Here is a 24,437-nt window from a genome sequence, read left to right as displayed (position 1 = left end):
TGGTTTGGTTTCAATTAAAGGGTAAACAAAAAAAAATACATTAGCATTGAAACATATGCTTTTATTACTGAATATCGTAATGCAATTAACATTCTCGTGAATTTCACTACAATAACTTTCCAAACCACTTATCATAACTTAGTCTAAATTAACTGATAAGTATCGGACGCTTTTATAAATTCTATTGTAAATACATTTAATATATAAATACAGTATTCCAATCATACTCGGCTAAACATTGTGAAAGGCCTGTGGATTGAGCCTAGTTATAAGTATTTTTATTCTAACATTTAAGTAAATAAGCATCAGCTAAGTCTACTATACAAAAACTCCTAGCATGCTTCTGTGACAAAACCAAAAGACTGATAAGTATTTGTCACACGCGCATACTAGGCTTCCAGCAAAGTTAGGTTTCTACTACGTGATACAAGGGTAAGGATATTCAGATACATGTTGGCCAAGTTAAGAATAATTCGGTAATTAAGTAAATATTAGCAAGTAACATTTATCCTTCTACTCCACATTCCCACTATTTGCTAGCACTTCTCCAATTACCATGGAGTGGTTAGTATTTGGATTATCCATTTTAAATGTCGAGATATGAATACGAATTGATGACGTCACTACAATTTGGAGCGTAAATGTACCACCTGACTTTGATCTGGCTTATAAAATGCCTTTTCTAATAATCTACATGCTGAATCATCCTTGATTATTTAAAAAGATTCTTACATGCATCCGACATTGCAACTATAACATTTTTAAGCATATTTATATCATTGAAGAATAAGAAATGATCGAGGTTTAGTTAAGAAAGTTGTGAATGGAATATGATGAATTTAGAAAACCCTGTTACATAAACAAAATATTTTAAGATAGGAATTGTTAAGGATAATATTAGTTATAATCGAAGTTTAGTTATGAAACAGGTACATGGGAGTTGATGGCTTTATAAAACCCTGTTGTTATATACAAAAACGTAAAGATAGATATTGTTAAAGGCTGGTATTCCGCTTTTGAATCTAATTTGGTTAGAAAGTATTATCTATCCATGTGTACAATGCGCTTTTATATGTAATCTTCAGGAGAGTTATTTAATTGGACCTAGTTTGTATTCATTTGTAATTTAATATAATGTTTTAGTGAAAATGTTATTTTTTGTATTTTACTTAAAATGTGAATATTTAATTTTTACGCCATAGAAGATAAGCGTACAGATAGTGCAGCTAATATTCCATGTCTAAAGTGCATTTAAAACAGGGTTTCAATATTTTGATTAAGACAAATAGTTTTAGATAGGAAAACATCGCTCAAGTAAGAAATTTATGCATACATTTATTTAACATTACAGATTTATTTTACATTGGTGTTGCTACAGCTTAATTTTGTAAAATTATACGCTTTTAACTATTAATTACATCCACAAACAGACATGAGCCACATTTGGCAAGAAATTCTTAGTTAGTACAATAGTTTTTCCATTAGATACACACTACTTACGTAATTTAATTTTACTTAGTGCGAACTAAACATTAAAATTAATTATTCACTTAAATAATTTCGTTCATATTATAAACATGTACCACTATATACGCATGTACTCTTTGAATATATTTTATCTTAAATTGGGCTGTGTGTATAGTTAGATGGAGATTTAGTTTTAAAGTTTTAAAAGCAAAACTGCCAACTGTCAAACATTTAATCAGTTAATTTGACAAGTATGAAAATTAGTATATCTGTATTATCTGTTAAGTCATTTGTTGGCGGCTACAGGAGCCATTTTAAACTTGATTTTCGATTGTAATCATAGATTAGTAAAGATACTTCGCCGCCTTGAAATTGAATGAAGCCGCAAATGGCTTATTATAGTAAGTTCTTTTTTTGAATTATTGACAAATAAAATCATTTTTAGAGAAAATTTACGAATAAATAACTAATACTGCTTAATTTACATAATAAATAAATAATTTATAATAATAATTTCAAATATTTTAGGGACTTTTTAGCACGGAGACGTGGCAAAACGTTTTTACGCAACTATTTCAATTCTCAAAACTGGGTACATTTTCTTGTTAGGAGTGAGTAATCTTTACTAATCTATGATTGTAATATATTACGTAAAAAATTTAGAGTAGTAAAACCATTTTCCACTAACTATACACACACGCCAAAATTACCGTATATTACATTCTCGCAGTGAATACTTGAGCATAAAATCTACATTCGAACAGTTGACAATTACCTTTAGTTTTCTGTACATATTCAATGTTCACATAGACAAAGTAACTAAAATAAATAATTTACTCTTACTGCAATACATAAAATTTTTAGTAATTTATGAATCTTTACTTCCCAATAAAAAGTTTTGATACTTTGGTGGTTACATATTTATACAGGTAGGTAAAAACAAAACAGTTATTTACCATTTTCTGTTTTGTCTCAAACCTTTGTTTAGCCTTAGTGGTATCAATAAAAATATCAGAAGGTCAAAGATTACTGCTAAATGTCAATCACGGATTCACGGCGCTACCTACTGATTTTATTATGATTACTTTGCCTATGTCATCAAGATATATATTCATATATACACAATAGATAATATTGATGATAGACAGACAATTAACTTAATTAACTTGGTATAAATAAGCTAGTTACAACATTTATATTATCGCAAAGTAGAATTTGCAGACACTAGTCATAAGCGTTGAAGCAATAAAAAATAACAATGAGGTTTAAATTATTATGTTAAATTGCTACTATAACTATTTTATTAGCACATCACTAAAATGTAACTGATAATTATGTATAGATTATAGGAAAAAAGCAAATAGAGCATATGGTAGTTCAAGAAAGTATAGGCTTTTTTTCAATTCAATGCAATTTTTAATTTAAAACAAATATTGTTTATTAAGTAGTTAATAATGCCATTATAAATACTTAAATATCGAATGGTTCAATTAATGAAAAACTTGGTTAATTAAGTCTATACTGGTGTTGTTGGCTCTAATCTTGAGATCTGTAAGTACTATCTGGGATTTTTCTATAATCTATGTATGTGTAACACATATATATTCATCTACGTACATTATATACCACACTAAGACATTTATACGGTAAATTTTATGGTTAAGTAGGCAGTTAAAAATATTTTTTCGATCACATGACTACACAAATATCACTATACAAGTAGAAGAAAATCGAAAAAACATCGACGAATTACATGACATATAAATATTTAAATGATTTAGAAATAAAGTAGGTTTATTTGAAGTAAATTATTTCTAAATAATGAGATACAAAACACATCTATCGCAAAAATATTAATATCTATATCGGGTAATTTTATTTTTTATTACTAATACATTGTTTTTAAAATCAATTTACAGGGCTACCTTTATATGAGCTTTTAATATGAAAAACTTTTCGACTTAAAGCAGACAAGATAGCATATAGCATATATTAAGATAGAAGATATAGCGTATAGCATATATTAAGATAAAACTGACTTTATTTCATATTAAAATATAATATTGAGTCATTTTGAAACTAGCTGTAAATTAAATAGTTTTCCAAACAAATAGCTGAAGAAATTTGGAGAAGCATATTAATAAATAGAAATTTTGACAAGTTAAATATAGGTTTCGAAAATTTATTTCGTATTAAAAACTCATACTAACGCGTTCATGCAAATGAATTGAAATAAAACGATATACGTATTAATTTTACACAAAGAATAATTTACGAATGGAAATGATTTTTTTTTTTGAGAATAAATTCTTTAAACATAAATAATCTAAAAGTTTGCAGTTTCTTATTACTAGTCATATATGATTATCACTTTTACAACTCATTTACATAGCGTGTATTATACTGTATACGTTAAGATGCTATTATGGTACAACACTAAGAGATAAAGTATGATCTCATAGTTTTTATTGGAATTTTGCCAAATGAGGAAAGACAAAGATTTCAATAGGTCGCCCCAAAATGAATTCATTTGTATGTGTGCGTAGCTTACTCACACTCTAATATAATTTATAATTGTGTTCAATCACATAAGATCATCGATAAATGGTTTTTAAACTACCCAATATCATTATGACGACTGGCGTGGTGGAATGGTTATCATACCTTTCTAACACGCAGAGTTCCGAGTTCGATCCCCGGCCAGATAGATACCTAAATTATTAATTTAGATTTCTATTCGGGATCTAGGTGTTTGTGTATTAGTCCGTGTCCATGCCCCATTGCTTCCACAACACAGGAAAACTCCTAGTGTGGGGCTATGAGTGTAGAAAACGTTTTGTAATCATCATTAATTTGTAAAGAAAGTTTCATGATTATTTGATTTTTGTAATATGTAATGTCCGAAAATTTATGACACTTTGCTTGCCTTGCCATAAATCGTAAATATATCACGTAGAGATGACACCAAAATGCGGTACATATAAAAAATATGTTGTCCGATGCCAAGTGCTACAACTACCGAGGTGTGTCATGTAACAAAAAAACATCTATCTTCATATTCCGAGCACAAGATACTAAATTCATTAGTGTCTTTGTGTCACTGCATTTTAATTATTCATTTATTGTTTTACAAAGTTTTGCAAATGTTAAGACTAGTGATGTAGTAATTTTTTAGTGTCAGAACCACTTGTTAGTTCTTTGCAAATGTTTGACAAACATAACCCAACGATTGGTTTATTTGGTTCAGCAAGAAATTAATCACAAATTTAGCATTCCACTTATTGATCGAAATGACTGTTGTATCACTATTTTATAAAAGTTATTATTTTCAATTAAAACTTATAACTTACAAGAAATCATGAAAGTCCAAGTTTATTTGTCATTAATCCAAAATATACATCAATTATTATCTAAAATGTACTAACAATAATGTGGTGATCTACCTTCATACGAAAATGATGTTATGAAAATGTTTGGTGTTTCATAATAAATGTACTAAGTTATTCAGAATATTGTGATAGGCTTAACACTTCATGGTCTTACTTGCAACGTGTTTTGGTAGTCTAAAATATCCAACCTGATATATGGTCAATATATATTAGCTTGACACTTCACCACTATGCCGGTGGGTCTACTAAAAGATCAGGGATTCGATTTCCAGCCAGAGACTTTGATCTTATTCTGAGTATTTATCTACTTGTATTTGCAATGATGTATATAAAAGAAAGAACCACAGGGGTATTGTATAAATCAGCAAAATTTCATAAATATTCTTTGAAATGAAACCAAGTAGCAAGTAATTTATCGCATTCTCAAACATACTAATGAGAATACGTTTGTATCGTCGTGTTCAAACCAATAACTATCTATGCCTTAATACGAATATAGTATAATATAGGTATCGCCAATTTTTAATGCCGCTCAACAGGTGAGCACATGTCTCTTCCATGTAAGTGAATGTTAACTTGTTTCAATAAATAATTTAATCCAAATTGCCATTGAACCGCTCATATTTAACGAGGGACAATCGTACAGTAATGACCATTTTGGTTTCCATTATTGATTGACACAAGTTACACATAGACGTTTTTAATATTAAGCTCTATTTACACGGGCATTGCTGCGGAGTTTCCTGCCCGTCGTTACGTCGTTACGCTGCACTGTCGTATATGACACATACAACGTAAACAGAGCTTTAGTCCGTATAAGTGTGTGATATAGTTCACAAGGGGGGCGCATGGTACGTATGGTTGTATACATGTGTATACGTCTCTCTGTGTGTACGTATGATTCAGTTCACAGCGGCCGCACAGTCGGCAGGCGCTTCGATGTGAATGTACACAGTGCATACTGACACACACACATGAGTGTGTCTGTGTGTTCACAGCGGACGCTTGGTCCGACCAGTGTGTATCAGTATACATGTGTATATCTGTGTGTATGTACGGTGCGCACGTACGGTGTTTCTGTCCGTGTTTGTGTGCCCTATGTTCTCAACGGTCGCATGGTGCGTACGCGCTCCGATGTGTATGCACACAGTATATACTGACACATACACATATATATTATGTGTGTGACTGTCACAGCAACCGTACGGTCTGCACGAGCCCAGACCTGTACGTGTCAGTATATATGTGTGTGTGTGTGTCCGCGTGTATGTATACCATGTTCACAACGGCCGCGTGGTCCGACTCGTATATTATGTTAGTATATGTGTATGTAATCGTATATACGTCCGTGTACATGTGTGCCCCACGTTCACAACGGCCGCATGGTGTGCACACGCCCCGACATGTAAGTGTCCGTATATATGTGTGTGTGTCCATGTATATGCATGCACAGTGACCGCACGGTGCGCACGCGCCCCGACCTTTTCATGTCCGTGTATATGTTTGTGTGTATGTGTCCGTGTATATGTATGCCCTACGTTCACAACGGCCGCATGGTGCGCACGCGCTTCGCGGGCGGCGCGGCGGCGGCGGGCGGCGGCGCGGCGGCGGCGGGCGGCGCCGCGCGCGTCGCTCGGCCTCACGACTCGCCGTTGCCGCTGTCGTCCGCGTCGCCGGAGCCGCCGTCGAGCTCCTCGTCCGTGTCCGAATCGAGGTCGTCGTAGTCGTCGTCGTAGAAGTCTGTCATGTCCAGCTAGGGATAGACAATTGAAAATGTTTGAGAACGTGTTCTAATGTGGCGTCCGTGCCAAACTTCTAGTCCGCTCTGATTATAGAAACGAGTCGCGTCGCAACAGCATGTTGTAGATATTAGCGGGACCCCCCGGCACCCGTCCACTGATCGCTTTCACCCACGGGTACATAGCAGTGTTAGTGTGCCCTTATTATTGCTACGGAGTATATGCTTGTAGGTGTGTTCGACCCCATTGGCTCTCTGCGTGCAACAACTTCAGAGCGGACTAGAAGTTTGGCGCGGACTATAACTACCGTCGAACTAGAAATTCGACTATAGTTTCCATAATTTCCAGATCTTTTTACGGATCATATTAACACCCATCTGTGATGGAAAGATATCGTTTAACTAGTTTATAACTATCAATTATTTTTTGATAAACCAAAGACAAAAAGCACTTCTCAAAAAAATGGCATTTAATAAGAGAGAAAATATAACGATGACTTTTAAGCGATTTCCTTTAGCCAACAAGAGATGGTGCTACAGTCTACACTAACCAGAATCACGCTATCGAAAATTTCTAAAATATCTCGCATAAAAGCAAGCTCCGTATCGTACTCAAGTTACCAAATCCACAGGAATTGGCCCAGCACAATTAATACAACAGGAATGCTATTTTATGTATGTAACGGGAGGTATTATCTATTCGTGGTATTTTTGCAGGATATTTTCATTGTGGTTAAGTAACCACAGTTATCTTGAGTACCCGTTACATAATCAAAATAATTGAGTGTCATATAACGTCACAGCACAAGACGATTATTGTTTTTGGACAGACATAAAGCCGAATGCACACACATCCAGTTACGAAACCAAAATCTAAAGTCATCGTTTAGATATCTCTCTACTCCGCCGCGAATCGGGCGGGGAACCCACTGCGTGTCAGACCGGTATGGTGGTCGCTCTGCTACGGGGGTCAAACAATGATATATTAAAACTATAGATACGTTACATGCCCACAAAACAACACAAAAATTGAACGAAAAGTGATAAAAAAGACAACATTGCGTTTCAAGTTTCATTAAATCTTAAATATAAGACATTTTTACATAATTGCACATAATTTGTACATTTATGCATTTATGCATTGCAAGAAGGCATTTTGAGGCTCAGAAGACAATAATAATTACGTTAACCGTGTACAGTGACATATGTAACAATAACTAAGTAGGGCGAGAGCGACTGGAGTGGACGAACACCAATTGGTTGCTTTTTTATGTTTCAAGTTTTGCCTGCTAGTAACGTATCTTTAGTTATGATATCAATGGGGTGAAATACATAATTACACCGACCTGTGGCTCCTGCGTCGTCGACTTTACTTGTGTCTTAATGCAGTAGTCTTCTAATGTGAGGGGCACGACGATACCCTCTTTCTCCGCTTCTAGGCGCGCCACTTGCGCCTGTTTTCTGAAATTTATAAAGATATTTTTTAGAAATTGGTAAAATACGTTTTCTACTGTATCAAGTATTAACATTATGGTTTCTTAAGTCGTATTATGTGTGTTATGGATATGATTGGCTACTTGTCAGTTTTAAGAATAATATGTATATGGAATTGTACTCGATATGATGCATAAAAGTAAACATTTTATTTTTGAAAAATAAGTTTACGAGGACATGATTAAGCATCGTGTGACGTCATATGTTAAATAATAAAACGTTTAACGTGTACAGCATGGTAGTAATAATAGTAATTTGTGACGTCAAACGTCCCAACGTCACGTGACTGACTGTTTTTGCGCGTCGTTCCATTTAATGTAGAAAAACATGTTTTTAACACACTTTCCCGAACATTGTCAAGTAAACTATTATACAAACACATAAACAGTCCAAAATAGAATTCTCAATGCATAATTTAGTTTTAAGATCGCCCGGGAATCGAATCCATAATACCGTTTAATGCGAAGATACATGTTCTATTCTCAGAACAGGAATATCCGTTCCTAAAATTGGATCATGTTTATATGTAACAATCTAACATGTAGTTATCTTAGAATACAAATCCAATAATATTTAACTCAGTATAAGTACGTTCCCAAATGATATGATTTATAAGCATCTGTGTTATATCTAAGAATCAATTTCTATTTTAAGGATATCGTTAAGATGGCACTAAGTTTTTTAAAGGAGCAAAATCTACCTAATGATGTGGCCGAAATAGGCATTGGCATGTGCCGTCTATGGACATTTGTAATCAACCCCAGATAGGTTGCTGCCGCTGAGGCCTAAGTTGAAATGTCTCACATAAGAGTTACCCTTACAACGCCCTTCAGAATAAAATATAGCAACGCTACAAGTTTTGGAAAAGTATTTCGTGCTCGTAATTTGACCTTTGAAATTATTCGTCTGTTGATTTTTCAAGTGTACTTTTACCTGGAAACGGAGCACCATTTATTAGATTACTTTCTGTTATTTCATAGAAATAATATTAATTTACATTTTGGTACCGGAATGTCAATGTTATTTTTCATTGAACTTTCTAATATTGTAATAATTTCCGGCTGTAGCAGACTAGCTACTTTTACCACCGACGGTACGCGTTTTAGGGTTTAAATTTGCCTTTGGTCGTGTGATCGAAAAGGCGCGTTCTATAGTGATTGAATTATCATCTGCATCGCATTTTTATCAGACTTCAAAAAGGAGGTGGTTATTCGTGAACAGTTACTGCATCGAGTTTTCATAGGAAGCTGCGACGTGCGTTCAAACAAGTGCTGGGGTTTAGCGTTTGATCACTGCATCTAGCTTTTGAAAAGCAGCTGAATCGTTGATCGCTGCTGCTAGGAAGTAGCATTTGTGTTGGTGCCCTTATCCATTAAAAACGGTAGAAAATATTAAAGGCGGATTGCGTGTATTATGTGATTTATAAATACACCAAATATACATAATCGGCGTCAGGTCTAAAACGTTTAGTGAAACGATAAAATCATAAGTGCTCAGCATGTAATAATATAAATATTTGTATTTTATCCCTGTATTTAAAAGGTTTGTTACTAAATATTCCTTTAAGCGTATATTTTCCTGACTAAACTAGCTTACGCATTAGACTTCGTACATGAGGTAACTTTTGAAACTGTAGTAGATACAACCAATGAACCGTGACCTAAAAGTTGACTGTTTTGTCAATTTGGCAGTTTCATCGCAATCAGATTACGACTATGAACAAAAGTTATGAACTATATGCCTAATTAATTGTAGGTACTGCAAAGCAAAGCTCTGTAGCTTCGCTTTGCAGTTGTGATAATAAATCAATAAATGTTATATTATAAGTCCTAGCACCCACGCAATATGAAGAGAAAGTGGAGCAAAGGTGGTACACCCTTTGTGGTTCGACTCCGGCGGTACCACTGCCACACGTATTTCTGCCTAATAACAGCAGTTTTGGTTTGAAGGATGTGGTAAGAGGGACATACTTTTCCGTGGCATCCCAGTGGTAGCCGCGTCTCTCTGGTCGACCTCAGGAGTAGGAATTTAATCTTATCTGGGGTTGGTTGATTACGGATGTATCTGGGCGGCAGTAGTCACTTACCATCAGATGATCTGCATTTTCGTCTGCTGCATATGATATTTGTCTCACCTGATAATATTTTCATATTCCTTGTCCTTCCCTTTGGAGTCGCGCCAACGGCGGTACATGACGCTCGCGTCGACGTTCGCGGGACTGAAGGTGTTTGGCTCGTTGAGCAGTGAGATCACGGAGAGGAGGACCGTCCGCACCGACTGCGTGGGGTTCCAGCGCTCGCAGGGCAGCTCGCCCGACTGGGGGTCGTCCACCGGGGGGTGCAGAATCGATATGCAGAGATCTCCGTTCTGGAATGTAAAGGGCGCCAGTTATTGAGAGAACTTTTGTGATGTACGGCACTAATATATATATTCTGGAAAGGAATCCGTTTGATGTTCGACTATAAATAATAATATTTTTTATGTTCCGAAACGTTCTCATGGAAATAATTGACCCAGAATCTTTGGTTTTTTCTTCGGTGGCGATGGTACAATTCCGTTGAAGACACCGCCACACCAAGCTTTACTTTATAATGTGTTAATCGTTGATAATGTGTTAATAGTTGTTGTGTTCTGCTTTGAAGGGTAGTGTAAGGAACAGGAATATATGCTTACGCGAGGCCTTAATTATAATATATTTGGTATAATATTTGGTAGACCTCGTCTACCTTTGAGAACTTTTTATTGTTTCTGAAACTTTTTAGATTTTCTTTTGTTTTTCATCATCATTAAAGCAAGTTGCGCTTTTCTAATACTCTGATTTTAACAAGATATATTTTACAGTTATTTACAATATTGCGAAAAATTGCACTAAATACCTATGAACATAATTAATTCAGTTAAACTGTTAAATACAGTTACAGATGATTGAAAGTTATTTCGGTATGAAGCATCAAGTTTGTATAATTCGCAACTCACGGTACGTGATATCTTTATTACGAAATTTAAGTGCATCGAAAATTTTATCTGTCTGTCTGTCTGAAGGAGGTGTCTCGATGTCAATCAAATATTTTTACATAAGATCTCAACATAATATAATTCGTGATTATGATCATATTATTTTTTTATGTACGCTTATTTCAAGTTAAAATATATTATTCCCTCTTAAATGACAAATAAAAATATTTATAATTTATATAAAATTTTGAAATAAAACTTAGTTACTGTATGTACTTAATTTTATATATCCACTTATTTGGTTTTATTAAAAGATAAGCTTTTACCCGCGGATTCCCTCACGGTCAGAGGTTTTATTTATCTTTATCTATCCCTCGGTAATGGTACTTTATTTCGGGAGAAAAGTACCCTATGTCCTTTTCTGAACTCCTAAGAATGTGTGTACAAAATTTCATAAAAAACGGATATGTGGTTAAGGCGTGAAAGTGTAAACAAGCAAACTCACATTCACATTTAGAATATGAGTTAGGATTGAAAATAATTGTTGTGTTGCAACAAAGATGTCTATGCTAGCGAGGTGATAAGATCACGAAACATCCACTTCGCTCGTAACTGTATTCTGTTTAACAGTTCATCAATGTCATAGTAGTTGCCAACTTGCCGCAATTCACACTGAATAACGAATGGGGGCTTGAGTTTGCAAGTAATCCTTGTTCACACTGGATGCCACGTATTTAAACTTGGATCAACGGCTTCGTTACCACAAAATTCATTGTTATATTCATATTAGAAATCGGTAATTTGCGTCACATTTTTTTTTAGTGCAGAAGGAGTGATAACTTATGTACCTGTTTCATAGATTAGTAAAGATACTTCGCCGCCTTGAAATTGAATGAAGCCACAAACGGCTTATTAGTAAGTTATTTTTTTGAATTCTTGACAAATAAAAACATTTTTAGAGAAAATTTACGAATAAATACTAATACTGCGTAATTTACATAATAAACAAATAATTATTTCAAATATTTTAGGGACATTTTAGCGCGGAGACGTTGGCAAAACTTTTTTACGTAACTATTTCAATTCTCAAAACTGTGTACATTTTCTTGTTAGGAGTGAGTAATCTTTACTAATCTATGACCTGTATACGTAATAAGCCGTGTAGCCACGGGCAGCATTGTGCCTTCCAAAAAATTGTACTGGAAAATATAATTTGGTTTGTCACGGTCCTTGTCTGCTCTTTAATATCTATAGATATAAGCCTCATCTTTATGAATAGGGATAGGGGTAAAGAAACTACAGTTTGCAGTAGATTTTGTTCGCGTTCACTCGTCAGAAACGAGTTGATGGAAGGGCAACAAAAACATGTGTTTTCAGAACACACTTGCAGCTTAGTTAATGTTGGTAGACGCCAGGTATGAGGTGGTCGCGGGATCACAAGAAACGTAATTAATTATGTCCGATGTGGTATTGGTATTAATGGTATGTGTAAAAAGCAAGCTGGCTTGTAATCTTACCACCTAAGTTGGTACTTAGGGTTGTCAGGAATAAAAATGGAAATCCCGGACGTATATTATAAAGAGGAAAACTTTGTTTGTTTGTTTGATTGTAATTAATAGGCTCCAAAACTACTGGACCGATTTTAAAAATTCTTTCACCATTCGAAAGCTACATTATCCACGAGTAACATAGGCTATATTTTATGTGAAAAATATTTGATTAATAGATTTTGAGGCGGTACAAAGTTTTCCGAGTCAGCTAGTAGTAGCGCATATAGCGCAAAAATATTACCTTTTACTTACCCCAAAATTCCCCCTTAAAATTCGGATTTTGTTTAGAAGGTGGTAGAACCCTTTGTGGTTCGACTCCGGTGGCACCACCGCCACACCTATTTCTACCTAATAATAGCAGTGTTAGGCGCTACTGTGTTCCGGTTTGAAGGGTGTGGTAAGGGAGACAGACTTTTCCGAGGCGTTCCAGCTTAGTCCTCAGGGGTAGCAGCGCATCTGTGGCCGACCTCAGGTAGGAATATCTAATCCTATCTGGGATTGATTACAGATGTCCATGGGCGGCAGTAGCCACTTACCATCAGGTGGACTGCATGCTCGTCTGCTACCCTTATATTATAAAAAAAAAAAAAAAAAAAGTGCATTCCATGTGATGGTAAGCGGTCACTGCCGCCCATGGATATTGTTAACGTACTTAATATAGAGCAGGGGTTGTACTTGACGTTGAAGCGTAGCTACTCCTGAGGTCCAAGATGACGTCTCATATGAAAGTCGGACAGATTTTCTTTATCATAACGTAATACACAACGGAGATATTCGGTGATATTATATATAGACTTTTAATAAGGAAGCTCGGATTGTTTGTGATGTTGTTGTTGTTGAGAAAGTTTACAAACAATTTGTTTAGTACTTGTGTGTTTGTAACATCTATCAGACTACCACTAATGATTACCAAGTCGAGTGATTGAATTATTCTTTGCGCAACCATCGACAATGCGCCAAATACTTAAAACTGAAGTAGCCGATGAACATCTGATTTTTAAATTCAATACTCATCGTCATCATTAACATTTTCCTCTTTAAATGTTAAGAGTTTAGGCAAAAGTTTAGTATGTCAGTGTTATTCAAAGTGAAACCTCCACAAGGAGGCCGGGAAACCTCAGTAACGATAGAAGTGACAGATAGAAAAATTAAATATATTTTTACATTTTTTTTTATTATCGGTGAAAAATATTTCCGCTTTATGTACTTAATTATGTATTTTACAGATACGTTATTAAGAAAATGAATCATAATATGGCATAGATTTCACATAAAATACAAATTAGAAATAGATGGTCATGGAATATTTTTATATAGTAAGGGGATCGGTGACAAAACTTTTTTTGAAAAACATGGCACAACTATGATCAAGCCTTGATTGGTCGACGTCATTCATGTTTGGAGTATAAAATGAAGAAAACTTAGACATGTAATACGCACATACTTCAAAAATCATAAGTATCTGAAATTTTAAACCCTTGACCATCCTGACCTGACCCCTGAGCGTTGAAAGCTGAAGTGGAAACCACTGAGCTGCCACGACATGAGTACTGTTCGGTATGTAATTTTAATTGTATATTACGTAGAAAACGTCATAACTCGTAGATTTCAGTGATTTTAAGCCTGAACCCTATACATAGAAGCTTAAGTACGCAGAAGTCATACTGGTCATACCACTTTTAAGGTATTAGAACCAGTATGATTCGACCGGAAGGTACGACGGCCACACCTATTTCTAACAAAGCAGTTCTTGCTTTTTGGTGGAAAGGTGTGCCGACTGATTTACATAATATGAGGTGATCATCGGCCTCAAGAGTGGTAAGGCACAAAGTTCAGCTTCGGTAGAACCTTTATTCTATATGAAATTGGTTATAGTCTATGGGTGGCCTTAGCATTACGTGGACTACAAGCTCTTTTGCTACCGGTTTGTTGTATGGAGACCCCTTAAATATTCAACTTTATTTTATTTTTAGTATTTGTTGTTATAGCGGCCACTGTTATGCACCCTCTGTAAAAAAATCAAGTGTCTATCTATTACGCTTCCGGAGATACAACCTTGTGACAGACAGACAGACAGCGAAGTCTATTACTATTACTAACTAGGGTTCCATTTTTACCTTTTGGGTACGGAACTCTAAAAACTAAACTATAACCGCTGTTGAATGGTTAAATTGAATACGAGGGATACAAATTGACTACTTCACGGCTAACGATGCAGATTTCGTTTCCGGCGTGGAGCGTGCGTAACACGTTACATAAAATCCACTGCTGCCTGCGGGCCTACCACCATATTTTAAAAACGGTCATAGATCAGGAAAGTTTTATTTCAATATTACATCAACATTATTTTGTTTTGTAGCACGACCTCCTTAAAACAGTATTGTTTTATACCTGCTGAGTTATGTTAAAGATTGAGTAATTTGTCTATTCCTTATCCAAGAGGAAACGAGACATCGAAACTAGTGTCATATCTTTCGCACCACGGTCTTTAGTGTATTCCGTCATACGCAGTTGAATAAACTTAAACTCTTATTCATTTTTAGCTTATCACCAGCATAAAACCAACCGAAATATCATATTTTGCTTAAAAAGTTAAATTTACTGCAAAAAAAAAATCGATCGAAATAATACAAAACTGCTTATTGTAATTATAAAAACAATCTTACTTTAACGAGGTCGTGTTACGAAATTTCAAAGTATGATTAAAATAATATTGTTTTAAGAGATGGTAGTAAACCCCTGCTGACTTCTTTGTTTTTGTCCATTGTTCCTATTCTTTATAACGTTCACGTTGGCGGCGCTTGCGTGAACAAAGCAGGATATGCTGTTGTACTGATAACCGTTACGTGTTTTTACATTAAGTTCTTGCTAATCTGGACCGAATCCAAGTTAAATGCAGTTTTAATTAATAAAAACACAAAAACCTCAGCGTTAACTCTTCTTTGATTTGTATCGACTATTTAACACATACATATTTCACTTCTGACCTATACATGGACTATGGCTTTATGGTAGAGGAATACAGAGGAAACTTGTTAGAAAAAGGTCTCCCTAGAGCATTTTCATATTTGAATATTTAGAGTGAACATTCAAACGTTGGGAAAAGGTGCCCCTAGAGGTATTCCGCGAGGTAGTTATTTATTTTATGTTTTATTGAAAAACTGTACTCGACAACTTCCTAAAGCTTTATGGCGATCGGATGAATGGTATAGTGATGAATAAAGGACTAACAGATACATATATTCATTTATATACAAAAATATAGATTCATACAAAGATATAATATATGAACTTCGACAAGATCTCAAACATGCCACTATTTTAATAGAATGCGGTTTAAAAATAAAAACGTTTTTACAAACATTTGCAAAGCAATACAACTGCCAAGTTACCGCGCACATGGCAAGAGTTTCTACTTGCCGTTGCGTCAATATGCGCCATCAGTGTTTTTCTTTACATTTATTTAGATTTTGAAGATTATGCAGTAAACTTGAGTGGTCCTAATAAAAGATTCGTTTATTCAACATTAAATATTAAAATTTTACAAAAAATCTTTTACGTACAGGATAATGAATACAAGACGTTATCTGTAATGTGTTAACGTGGCTTTTTAACTTTTTATCGTCTTCAATAATACACAATATTTTTTATGTAATCGAATGTAATGAAAGTTAAACATTTAAAATGGTTATCTAACATGATTAAATGTTATTATATTAATGGCAATAGCAATATCAAAATATTAATTAAAAGCATGTGGCGTAGTAATATTAATAAGAAATATGTATTTTGGGTACTTAATTTTGTATTTATCAGACACTAAATTACGAAAATATCTCTTAATAATGTAGGCCTTTCATTTTTGCCCCATTATAAAAGACAAGTCAGAAACCGCGAAGTTTAGAGGGTCGAGAAAAGTTTCTACATACCAGGGGTTCATTCAAAAGGGTGAGAATCACAGCGATATCTCTTGCCTGTAGTTGACTGGTAAGTTTATCAAAAAAACATATCAGTCATGACAACATTGAACTGGTCGAGCGTAAACGGCAGTTCCAAGTAAGACGGTAAGAAAATCACCATACTAGGGCGTCGTTCAAAAAGGTTGAGAATCACTGCGATATACCTTGCCTGGAGTGAACTGGCAAGTTTATCAAAAAACATATCAGTCATGACAACATTGAACTGGTCGAGCGTCAACGGCGGTTCCAAGTAAGTCGGTAAGAAAATCACCAATCATTATCCGGAAAATGTGAGCCGAGCACAATCACACGGGCCACTTAGTCACTCGTTTCCTGTTATCCTTATGCGGCTTTAAATAATTTACAACATGTGAGTATCGGGTAATATATCGATATAAATATATATAAGTGCAATGTTTGTCCGTTAGTTCTAAGTATTTCGTTTTCTAAGCTACACGAAGGTACACGAAGTCTAAATCATATTTTTCCTGATATTTGCCTGTATGTGGGAGCAGATTCGCAGAATGCACTTTAATCTTAGAAATTACTAAAGTAATTTGACGGAACTTCATTGTAAGATAAAGGATTTTACGGGGTGTAACATCGACAATAGAGGTGCGCAAAATATATCACTAAAGTGAAAAGAGAGAGATATATCTTTTGAACTCAGTGATATATATCACTCTTTTAGCTCAGTAACTCACTTTAGCTCAGTAGCTCTGTAAAGATATACGCGACATTTTATATCAGTATATCAGAGAATCAGATCAAAATGTTTTGACAACATTTTTGATTCCTATAATTAATACAAAACTGGCAAGAAATTATATATGTATTTCACAGCCAACACTATTTGTATATCCCTGTTTCCATATTCTTAGCAAAGAAAAAAGATTTTAATTTAGTGTTTAATACGTAATGCATTTGACTCAAATCAGACTCTCTCAGTCAGTCGCTCATTTGACTCATAACTCACTCGCGAGCGAGTATAAAACTGTTGAGTTGAAGAAGATCTTATATCCGGATCATATGGACCTATGAACTGAGCCATGTGACGCGGATATAAAGATATAATTCAAAATCGTCGGAGCTGATGAGTGATTAGCTCTTTGGTGAAGATATATATCTTTTATATCACTCACTCGCGAGCTACTCAACTCTAATCGACAACTTCGTATTTCGAAAAGCTAAGCTTACGCTATAAAACTCAAAAAAGAGGTCGCGAAGGAATACCATTAATGATTGTCTCATACAAAAGAAATAAATGAAACGATTACATTACATTAATATTAATACATTGCCAAATCGTGCAAATTTCAAAACAGTCACTTGCACGCAATGAGGCCGTAACATTACAGACATCGATTTAAGTGATTCGATATCTTGCCCTTCAAAGGAAATAAGCTATAAAATGTGCTTACAATTTTAATCCAACTGCAGAATATTCAAATTATTTTTTGTAGAAAAGAAAATTAAAGCTTCGTACATGTGGATCAAAATGTAACTGGCTCGAAGGACCACAAATTTTAATATAACAAGTAAGAAAAAGTAAAACGTCATTTTTTTTGGATATCTCATAAAACATTCTTTAATACTTTATTAACATTCTACATTAAGAAGGTCGTGGATTAAGAATGCATATAAGGAAAATGAGTATGTTATTATCATTCTGCAATTATAAAAAGACGAAAGAAGATAACAAGTTATAACAAAAACTGAAGCTAATTAAAAAGTATTTTTTAAGATTAAACTAGTTCATTTCTGTATTTCTTTACCTGGTATACACAGATAGTATTTTAACTCCATTTATTTGAAGGGAACATTTTGACTGGATACAATAGCTTTTGGAAAAGTATTTTATTCGTATCTTGATTTATCATAAAATGTAGATTGGTTTTTCACATAAGAGTTAAGAAAATTATACAGAACCTTCAAGTATATTTTATATATAAAATGCAGTATTTTCCTAGCCAATAAGCCTGTAGATTCAAAAAGTTAGTGTATTCACTTGGCAACACGTATCTTAAATACCCAAAAAAAAAAAAACACCGAAGATGTTTTGTTTATGATAAGAGAATATCGCATAATGAGAAACACGATAAAAATTCAATACCACAAACAAAAGGAAAAATACGTAATAAGGTTAGTACCTATATATTCATGAGTTTCGCGAAGTATCGCATCACCATATCAGCAGTCAACAATTTTCAATTTGACTTTAAAAACGTTTCAATCTGTTTGTCTCCGATCAGGTCCACAAACGCTTAATATCGTCATAATCTCATGATTCTGGATATTTTATAAATCGAAATGCAATCAATTTTCGATCTTCTGATATATTTTTAGGATTCCGTACCCAAAGGGTAAAAACGGAACCCTATTACTAAGACTCCGCTGTCTGTCCGTCTGTCACAGGGCTCTATCTCCTGAACCGTAATAGATAGACACTTGAAATTTACATAGTATGTATAAAGGTAGCCGCTATAACAACAAATACTAAAAAATAAAAAAAAATAATAAAATAAAAGGGGGTCGCCATACAAGAAACCGCTGTATATCTATTGAACCGTAATAGGTAGACAGTTCAAATTTTCATAATGTATTTACTTCAGTTGCTGCTGTAATACCAAATACTAAAAACAAAAAAATGTAAATGATGGTGGTACGGAACCCTCCGTGTGCTAGTTCGACTTGTACTTGGCCAATTATTCTTATATTACTACTATAGTTGTACCTAAAGATAAGACACACGGGCTATCTGGTGTAAAGCAGTCACCGTCGCCTATGGACACTTGCAACACCAGACGAGTCGCCATGCATAAGGCTCTTTATGGACACTTCTTGACGAGCCCCATGGAATGGAAATACGGCAGGAATGAAGAAACACCCTTTTTGACAAAGGTGTACGTACGCTCTTGTAAGAATTATTGAGGTTCGAACTAAAATACTATGAATAATAAATTTATACGCATAAAAAAAGGTTTTTAATAAATTAATTTTCTTATTCGTATTGTTCTCAGAAAATCGTTTCACTTCATATGTTCAAGTGATTCATTGATATAATTGGTCTGCCATACTTGATTCAGAATGACGTCACAAATCTAATGATGCATTATCGTATATATTAACTAAATCAAACCTTCAGAAACTCTCAGCTCAATTGGTTGGGGTACTGGTTTAAAATGTAGTTGCAAGATTAAACCTTCTGATCTGACGCTCACATACATAAAACAAATCAAGATAAATAAAATATTATAAAAAATATTCCATTCTAGAACATTCGTCTGTTATATTTATGCTCGGTCAGGTTTTCCCGTCACACCAAATACCTGTGTTTCCCCGAGTCCCGTTATATCGCGGCTTATCACTTAATAACCCCGGTTGACATTGCGTCGATCGATGCGACGAAATTATCAGCGGTCTTATTTCTCAAATTGATGCAAGTAAGACTTGTAATACTTACCTTAATCAAGTATGTTACTTTAGTATTGAAACGATTGTTTAAAATATAAGAAGGTAGACCACGTGATGGTAAGTGGCTGCTGTCGTCCATGGACGTCTGTAATCAACTCCAGATGAGATTAGATTCGTACCGAAAATCAGCTACAGGTACGCCGCTACGCCTGAGCACAACAACGCTTAACACTGATGTTAATAGACAGAATTAGGTGTGGCGGTGGCGCGGCCGTAGTTAAACCACAGAAGGTTACGGTTTAAAAGATAGAGCCCTGTGCCAGACGGATATACAGCGAAAGCTTTGTAGCAAGGTCTCGTTTTTATCCAATGGATACATACGGAACCCTAAAAACTAGCGGATGCCAATCCGTCTGCCAAGTCCGTCGCTTTATCCGACTCGAAGTCGTTTCCTATATAAAATGCTCATGCTATTAGTGCTTCCACAACGACAAAGCCTTCCACATCCATCAATTTCTACCTGTCTATGGTGATAGCGGAAGCGTGGGCCAGATGACTGGCATTATTGCAACTTGCTTGCCTCCGCGCCTCCAGATGCCCCGCAAAGGTGATTTATCGCTAAAGCCATTGTTAATATTACGAGATCCGATGCGATTACATTATTGTAAGACAATTATTTAGTGTACTGTTACAATATAATAGAATACAAAATAACACTCGTATTGCAAATTTATCGTCGAAGTTAACAATAACACTACAGCTAAAAGGAGTACGCAATATCCAGTCATATAGATAAGCAAAGATCTCTACCAGACAAAATTATGCATGGAACGGAGAAGGGAAAATAAGGATTGTGGTATAGTTACATGAAGTTTATTGCAGTAATCATGGGCGATGGTAGTCACTTAATAAAATGGACTGCATAACCATTTGCTACTTCTAGTTGTCGAGTTTATTGTCACGGATACGTGGTTAACTTTCTGGATTAAGATTGGGCATTCTATTTCTGGTTCGTCTTTATGGTTCGTACCAAATATTTGAAAAACAGAGTATAAGTGTTGCTTTACAGTTGTTAGTCAGAACTTTATATTGATATATTTATCAAAATTATTGAAACATACAAATCAATCCCGTTTGTAAAACCTTTCGAACTTCGTCAAATTCAGCTAAAAGTTTAGCCCCGGCATAGATTAGTAAAGATACTTCGCCGCCTTGAAATTGAATGAAGCCTCAAATGGCTTATTATCGTAAGTTCTTTTTTTGAATTCTTGACAAATAAAAACATTTTTAGAGAAAATTTACGAATAAATAACTAATACTGCATAATTTACAATTACAATGTACAATTTACATAATAAATAAATAATTATTTCATATATTTTAGGGACATTTTAGCACGGAGACGTGGCGAAACTTTTTTACGCAACTATTTCAATTCTCAAAACTGGGTACATTTTCTTGTTAGGAGTGAGTAATCTTTACTAATCTATGAGCCCCGGCTTCCGTTTGATTCTGAATTCACTTCAAGAAGTCAATACTCGTAAATACAAGAATAGCTCGTTAACCAGTAAGTATAATGTGGCGGAAGTCTTGGTAGTGAGCCGGTTACCTTAACGTTACCCTTGACGATCTCGATTAGGATAATCCTTACCGCTTTGAAATCTGCGCAATGGCTCGTGAAGGTGAGTTTGTTGCAAAATTGTCGAAATAGAGTCAGTGGCGAAGTATTTTTTTTATTTGCTGCAATGTTTACATTTGCCTGTTTTTATTTCATTGTGATCAGATTTTTTTAAGAGATTCTAAATGTCATTATGTTGATAAAAAAAAAATCTGTATTCATATTTTTATGTCCACAAAACTCAAAAGTCGATAAATCCCTTACTTCCTTAATAATTAATTTCAGATTGAGCTACAGGGCAGCGCGGCCGGGTTAAGCTATTATAGTGTGAGTTTAGAGAGGTAACACACGATCGCCAATGAGCTATAACTAATACATTCACATTGTATATGAATACGAGGACACTTTTTGTCTGCCACGGCACGCGTCTGACACGTTTTAAATCTGTAGATTTCAAATGATCCTCGACGTTGCATGTCGACAACTGGAACCGACATTCGCTAACAGACGGTGACAGTCGATGACAATCTGTTGTAGACAGCAGTTTACGAATGTCGAAGACGGTCGTCTTCATTAAATGTCGCTCGTACATTAGTACACCTAGAGCTCATAAAAATAACTAGAAATTAATTACGATTAGCTTTAACCGTATTACGTTCTACCTGACAAACATACAAACAATCAGGCCACCATTTAGTAGTTGTAGAGAAAAAAATGGATGCTTAAGTACGAAACAAAGACAGTGAAAGTAACCATACCGCTTCAGCTAACGGTGCCGTCTAATGTCCCGTACGTCTGAATGTTGATTTGCAATAGTTTGCCTATAAGTTATATCGGGTTTTGATTTCAACACACACTTATAATTGGCAAACGGACAGTTGAGCTGACGTTAAGCTGTAGGTAATTGCCGCCCATAAAATATATAAATCTATGTCCAATTTAAACTAGATCATACATAAATGGTATCCTGAGAATCGATTTGGAGTACCTCGGAACGGAGACCCCAGCAGCGTCGTAATGCTGGTATCTTACCTGACTGCGGAAGATAATGTTTTCCGAGCTTATATAATATGTATATAAAATTCTCGTGTCACAATGTTAGTTACCGTACTTCTCCGAAACGGCTTTACCGATTTTCACCAAATTTTATATGCATATTCAGTAGGCCTGAGAATCGACTACTATCTATTTATCATACCCCTAAGTGATAACGGTTGTTCACCCTTAACATTTTTTTATTTATATGGCAACGCAACGTTTGCCGGGTCAGCTAGTAATATGTAAGTATGTCTCCTCTTTTGGCACGTCTTGCAGCGTTTGGGGTAGACGGATTTCAATATATGAGATGTCGTTAAATTCGTCTACATTGTGGGAGTGACACAGGCTAAGTAGGCGGGTTATTTGTTTTTGTACCAATTGTTTATTACAATACTAAGTTACTTGTAAATTATCTTCTTAAAGGTCAATAATGAGCAAACTTCCAACAGAAGATACATTAAAAAAATAATTAACACTGGGATTGATATGTATAATGATCAAGTTTATTCCGTGACAAAGCTGACCGATTGACATTGAGATCTTTCAACAATTTGGAAATGTGACCGATCAACGGATACACATCGTTCGAATACCGTGCTACGTAGGTCTAGCCAAATGATGTAATGCTGATCTAATTGTAGGTTCGTGTGACGTGTATCTATTTCCTAGGTCGTTTACTAAGCTGCATGGGCTGATCTTCACGATGGATCATTAGTATTAGTAGATGAATCGATCAAGTAAAGATACAATGAGAATATTTTTTTAAGATGGAGCATAGATATGACGTGCATCTAGGTCCATTATTAGATCAGCACTATATGTAATATCATATTTTTCAAAATAAAAATACAATGAAGTTATACAAGTAGTACAAATTGCATTTTAATCGCTAAATCAGTTTATGTATCGATTTATTATAAGCAGTTATAAATAAGTTATAATGTAAAATGTGACATATATAAATTTTATAAATAAAACTTGGACAACAGTTTGACCTTTAAGAGGCTTAAATCTATTTGACGAGAATCCCACGCAAAACGAGCGTTAAAAGGTTACTTATATTACAGGGAATAAAATGGGTTCACTTTTAACTTTAATTTTTTAAGGGATCCGGCGGAAAATACTTTGGGCACGTTTCTTGTCGCGCGTGTTTATGCTCTGCATGCGTGCTGCTTGCATGCTATCGCTTCATACGCACACACGCATACGAATCGCGAAAAGGCTGCAGTGAGTTAATTCATGTGTGCGTATGGGATGCGCGTGCGGGCCTTAACATGCAGGACGGGAAAAGCGGCTTTAGACCGCGCACAGAATGCACGCGGGTGAGGTCGCGAAGCGACTACAGCGAGTTAATTCACATAATATGCGTGTGAGACGCGCGTGCTGGCATAAAACCGCGGGACAGGAAAACTAGCGTTAGAACGTGCACGCGTAACATGCATCATATATTATTATATAGAATGCGTAATCAAGTCATTACACAAATATGTATAAAATTGAGAACAGTGACGTTGTCTTGAATTAATATCTGTGTTTATATAAATATTTTGATATATCTGTGGCAGGTTATCATTACATATACCACGCCAATGCAAAATGACGAAACTGACGAAGTACCTACGCGATAAGTAGATGGTCTACAGTCGCATAATGTCGGACAATGAAGTATTTTTATCGAATATTATGTAGGTTTGGGTATAGTCAATGCTTCTAATATTTTGCTGGACAAATAAGAAGTATGAAAAGTTTAGTCCCGATGACAAGGACGTTAATTGTGAAAAGCTTGTGAAAAGACGGCGAAATCGATGGACATAT

At 35.1% G+C, this 24,437-nt stretch overlaps 1 protein-coding gene across 1 annotated transcript in view; it reads right to left on the bottom strand.

Annotated features, from left to right (window-relative positions):
- Positions 1 to 3,033: 3,033 nt before the first annotated feature.
- LOC140752604 (ubiquitin-conjugating enzyme E2 R2) overlaps positions 3,034 to 24,437 on the bottom strand; it is a 40,367-nt gene continuing 18,963 nt past the window's right edge. The window contains exons 3-5 of the mRNA XM_073086959.1: positions 10,223 to 10,455; positions 7,941 to 8,055; positions 3,034 to 6,609 (exon numbers count right to left, since the gene is read on the bottom strand). Of these exons, the coding sequence (XP_072943060.1) occupies positions 6,496 to 6,609; positions 7,941 to 8,055; positions 10,223 to 10,455 (462 nt within the window). The 3' untranslated portion in view covers positions 3,034 to 6,495. The remainder of the gene's footprint in view (positions 6,610 to 7,940; positions 8,056 to 10,222; positions 10,456 to 24,437) is intronic.

Source organism: Epargyreus clarus, unplaced genomic scaffold (genome assembly GCF_041222505.1).
Source record: "Epargyreus clarus isolate Ecla_fem2 unplaced genomic scaffold, WU_Ecla_fem_2.2 ptg000024l, whole genome shotgun sequence".
NCBI lineage: Eukaryota > Metazoa > Arthropoda > Insecta > Lepidoptera > Hesperiidae > Epargyreus > Epargyreus clarus.
This window is presented reverse-complemented; position numbering and strand designations above follow the sequence as displayed.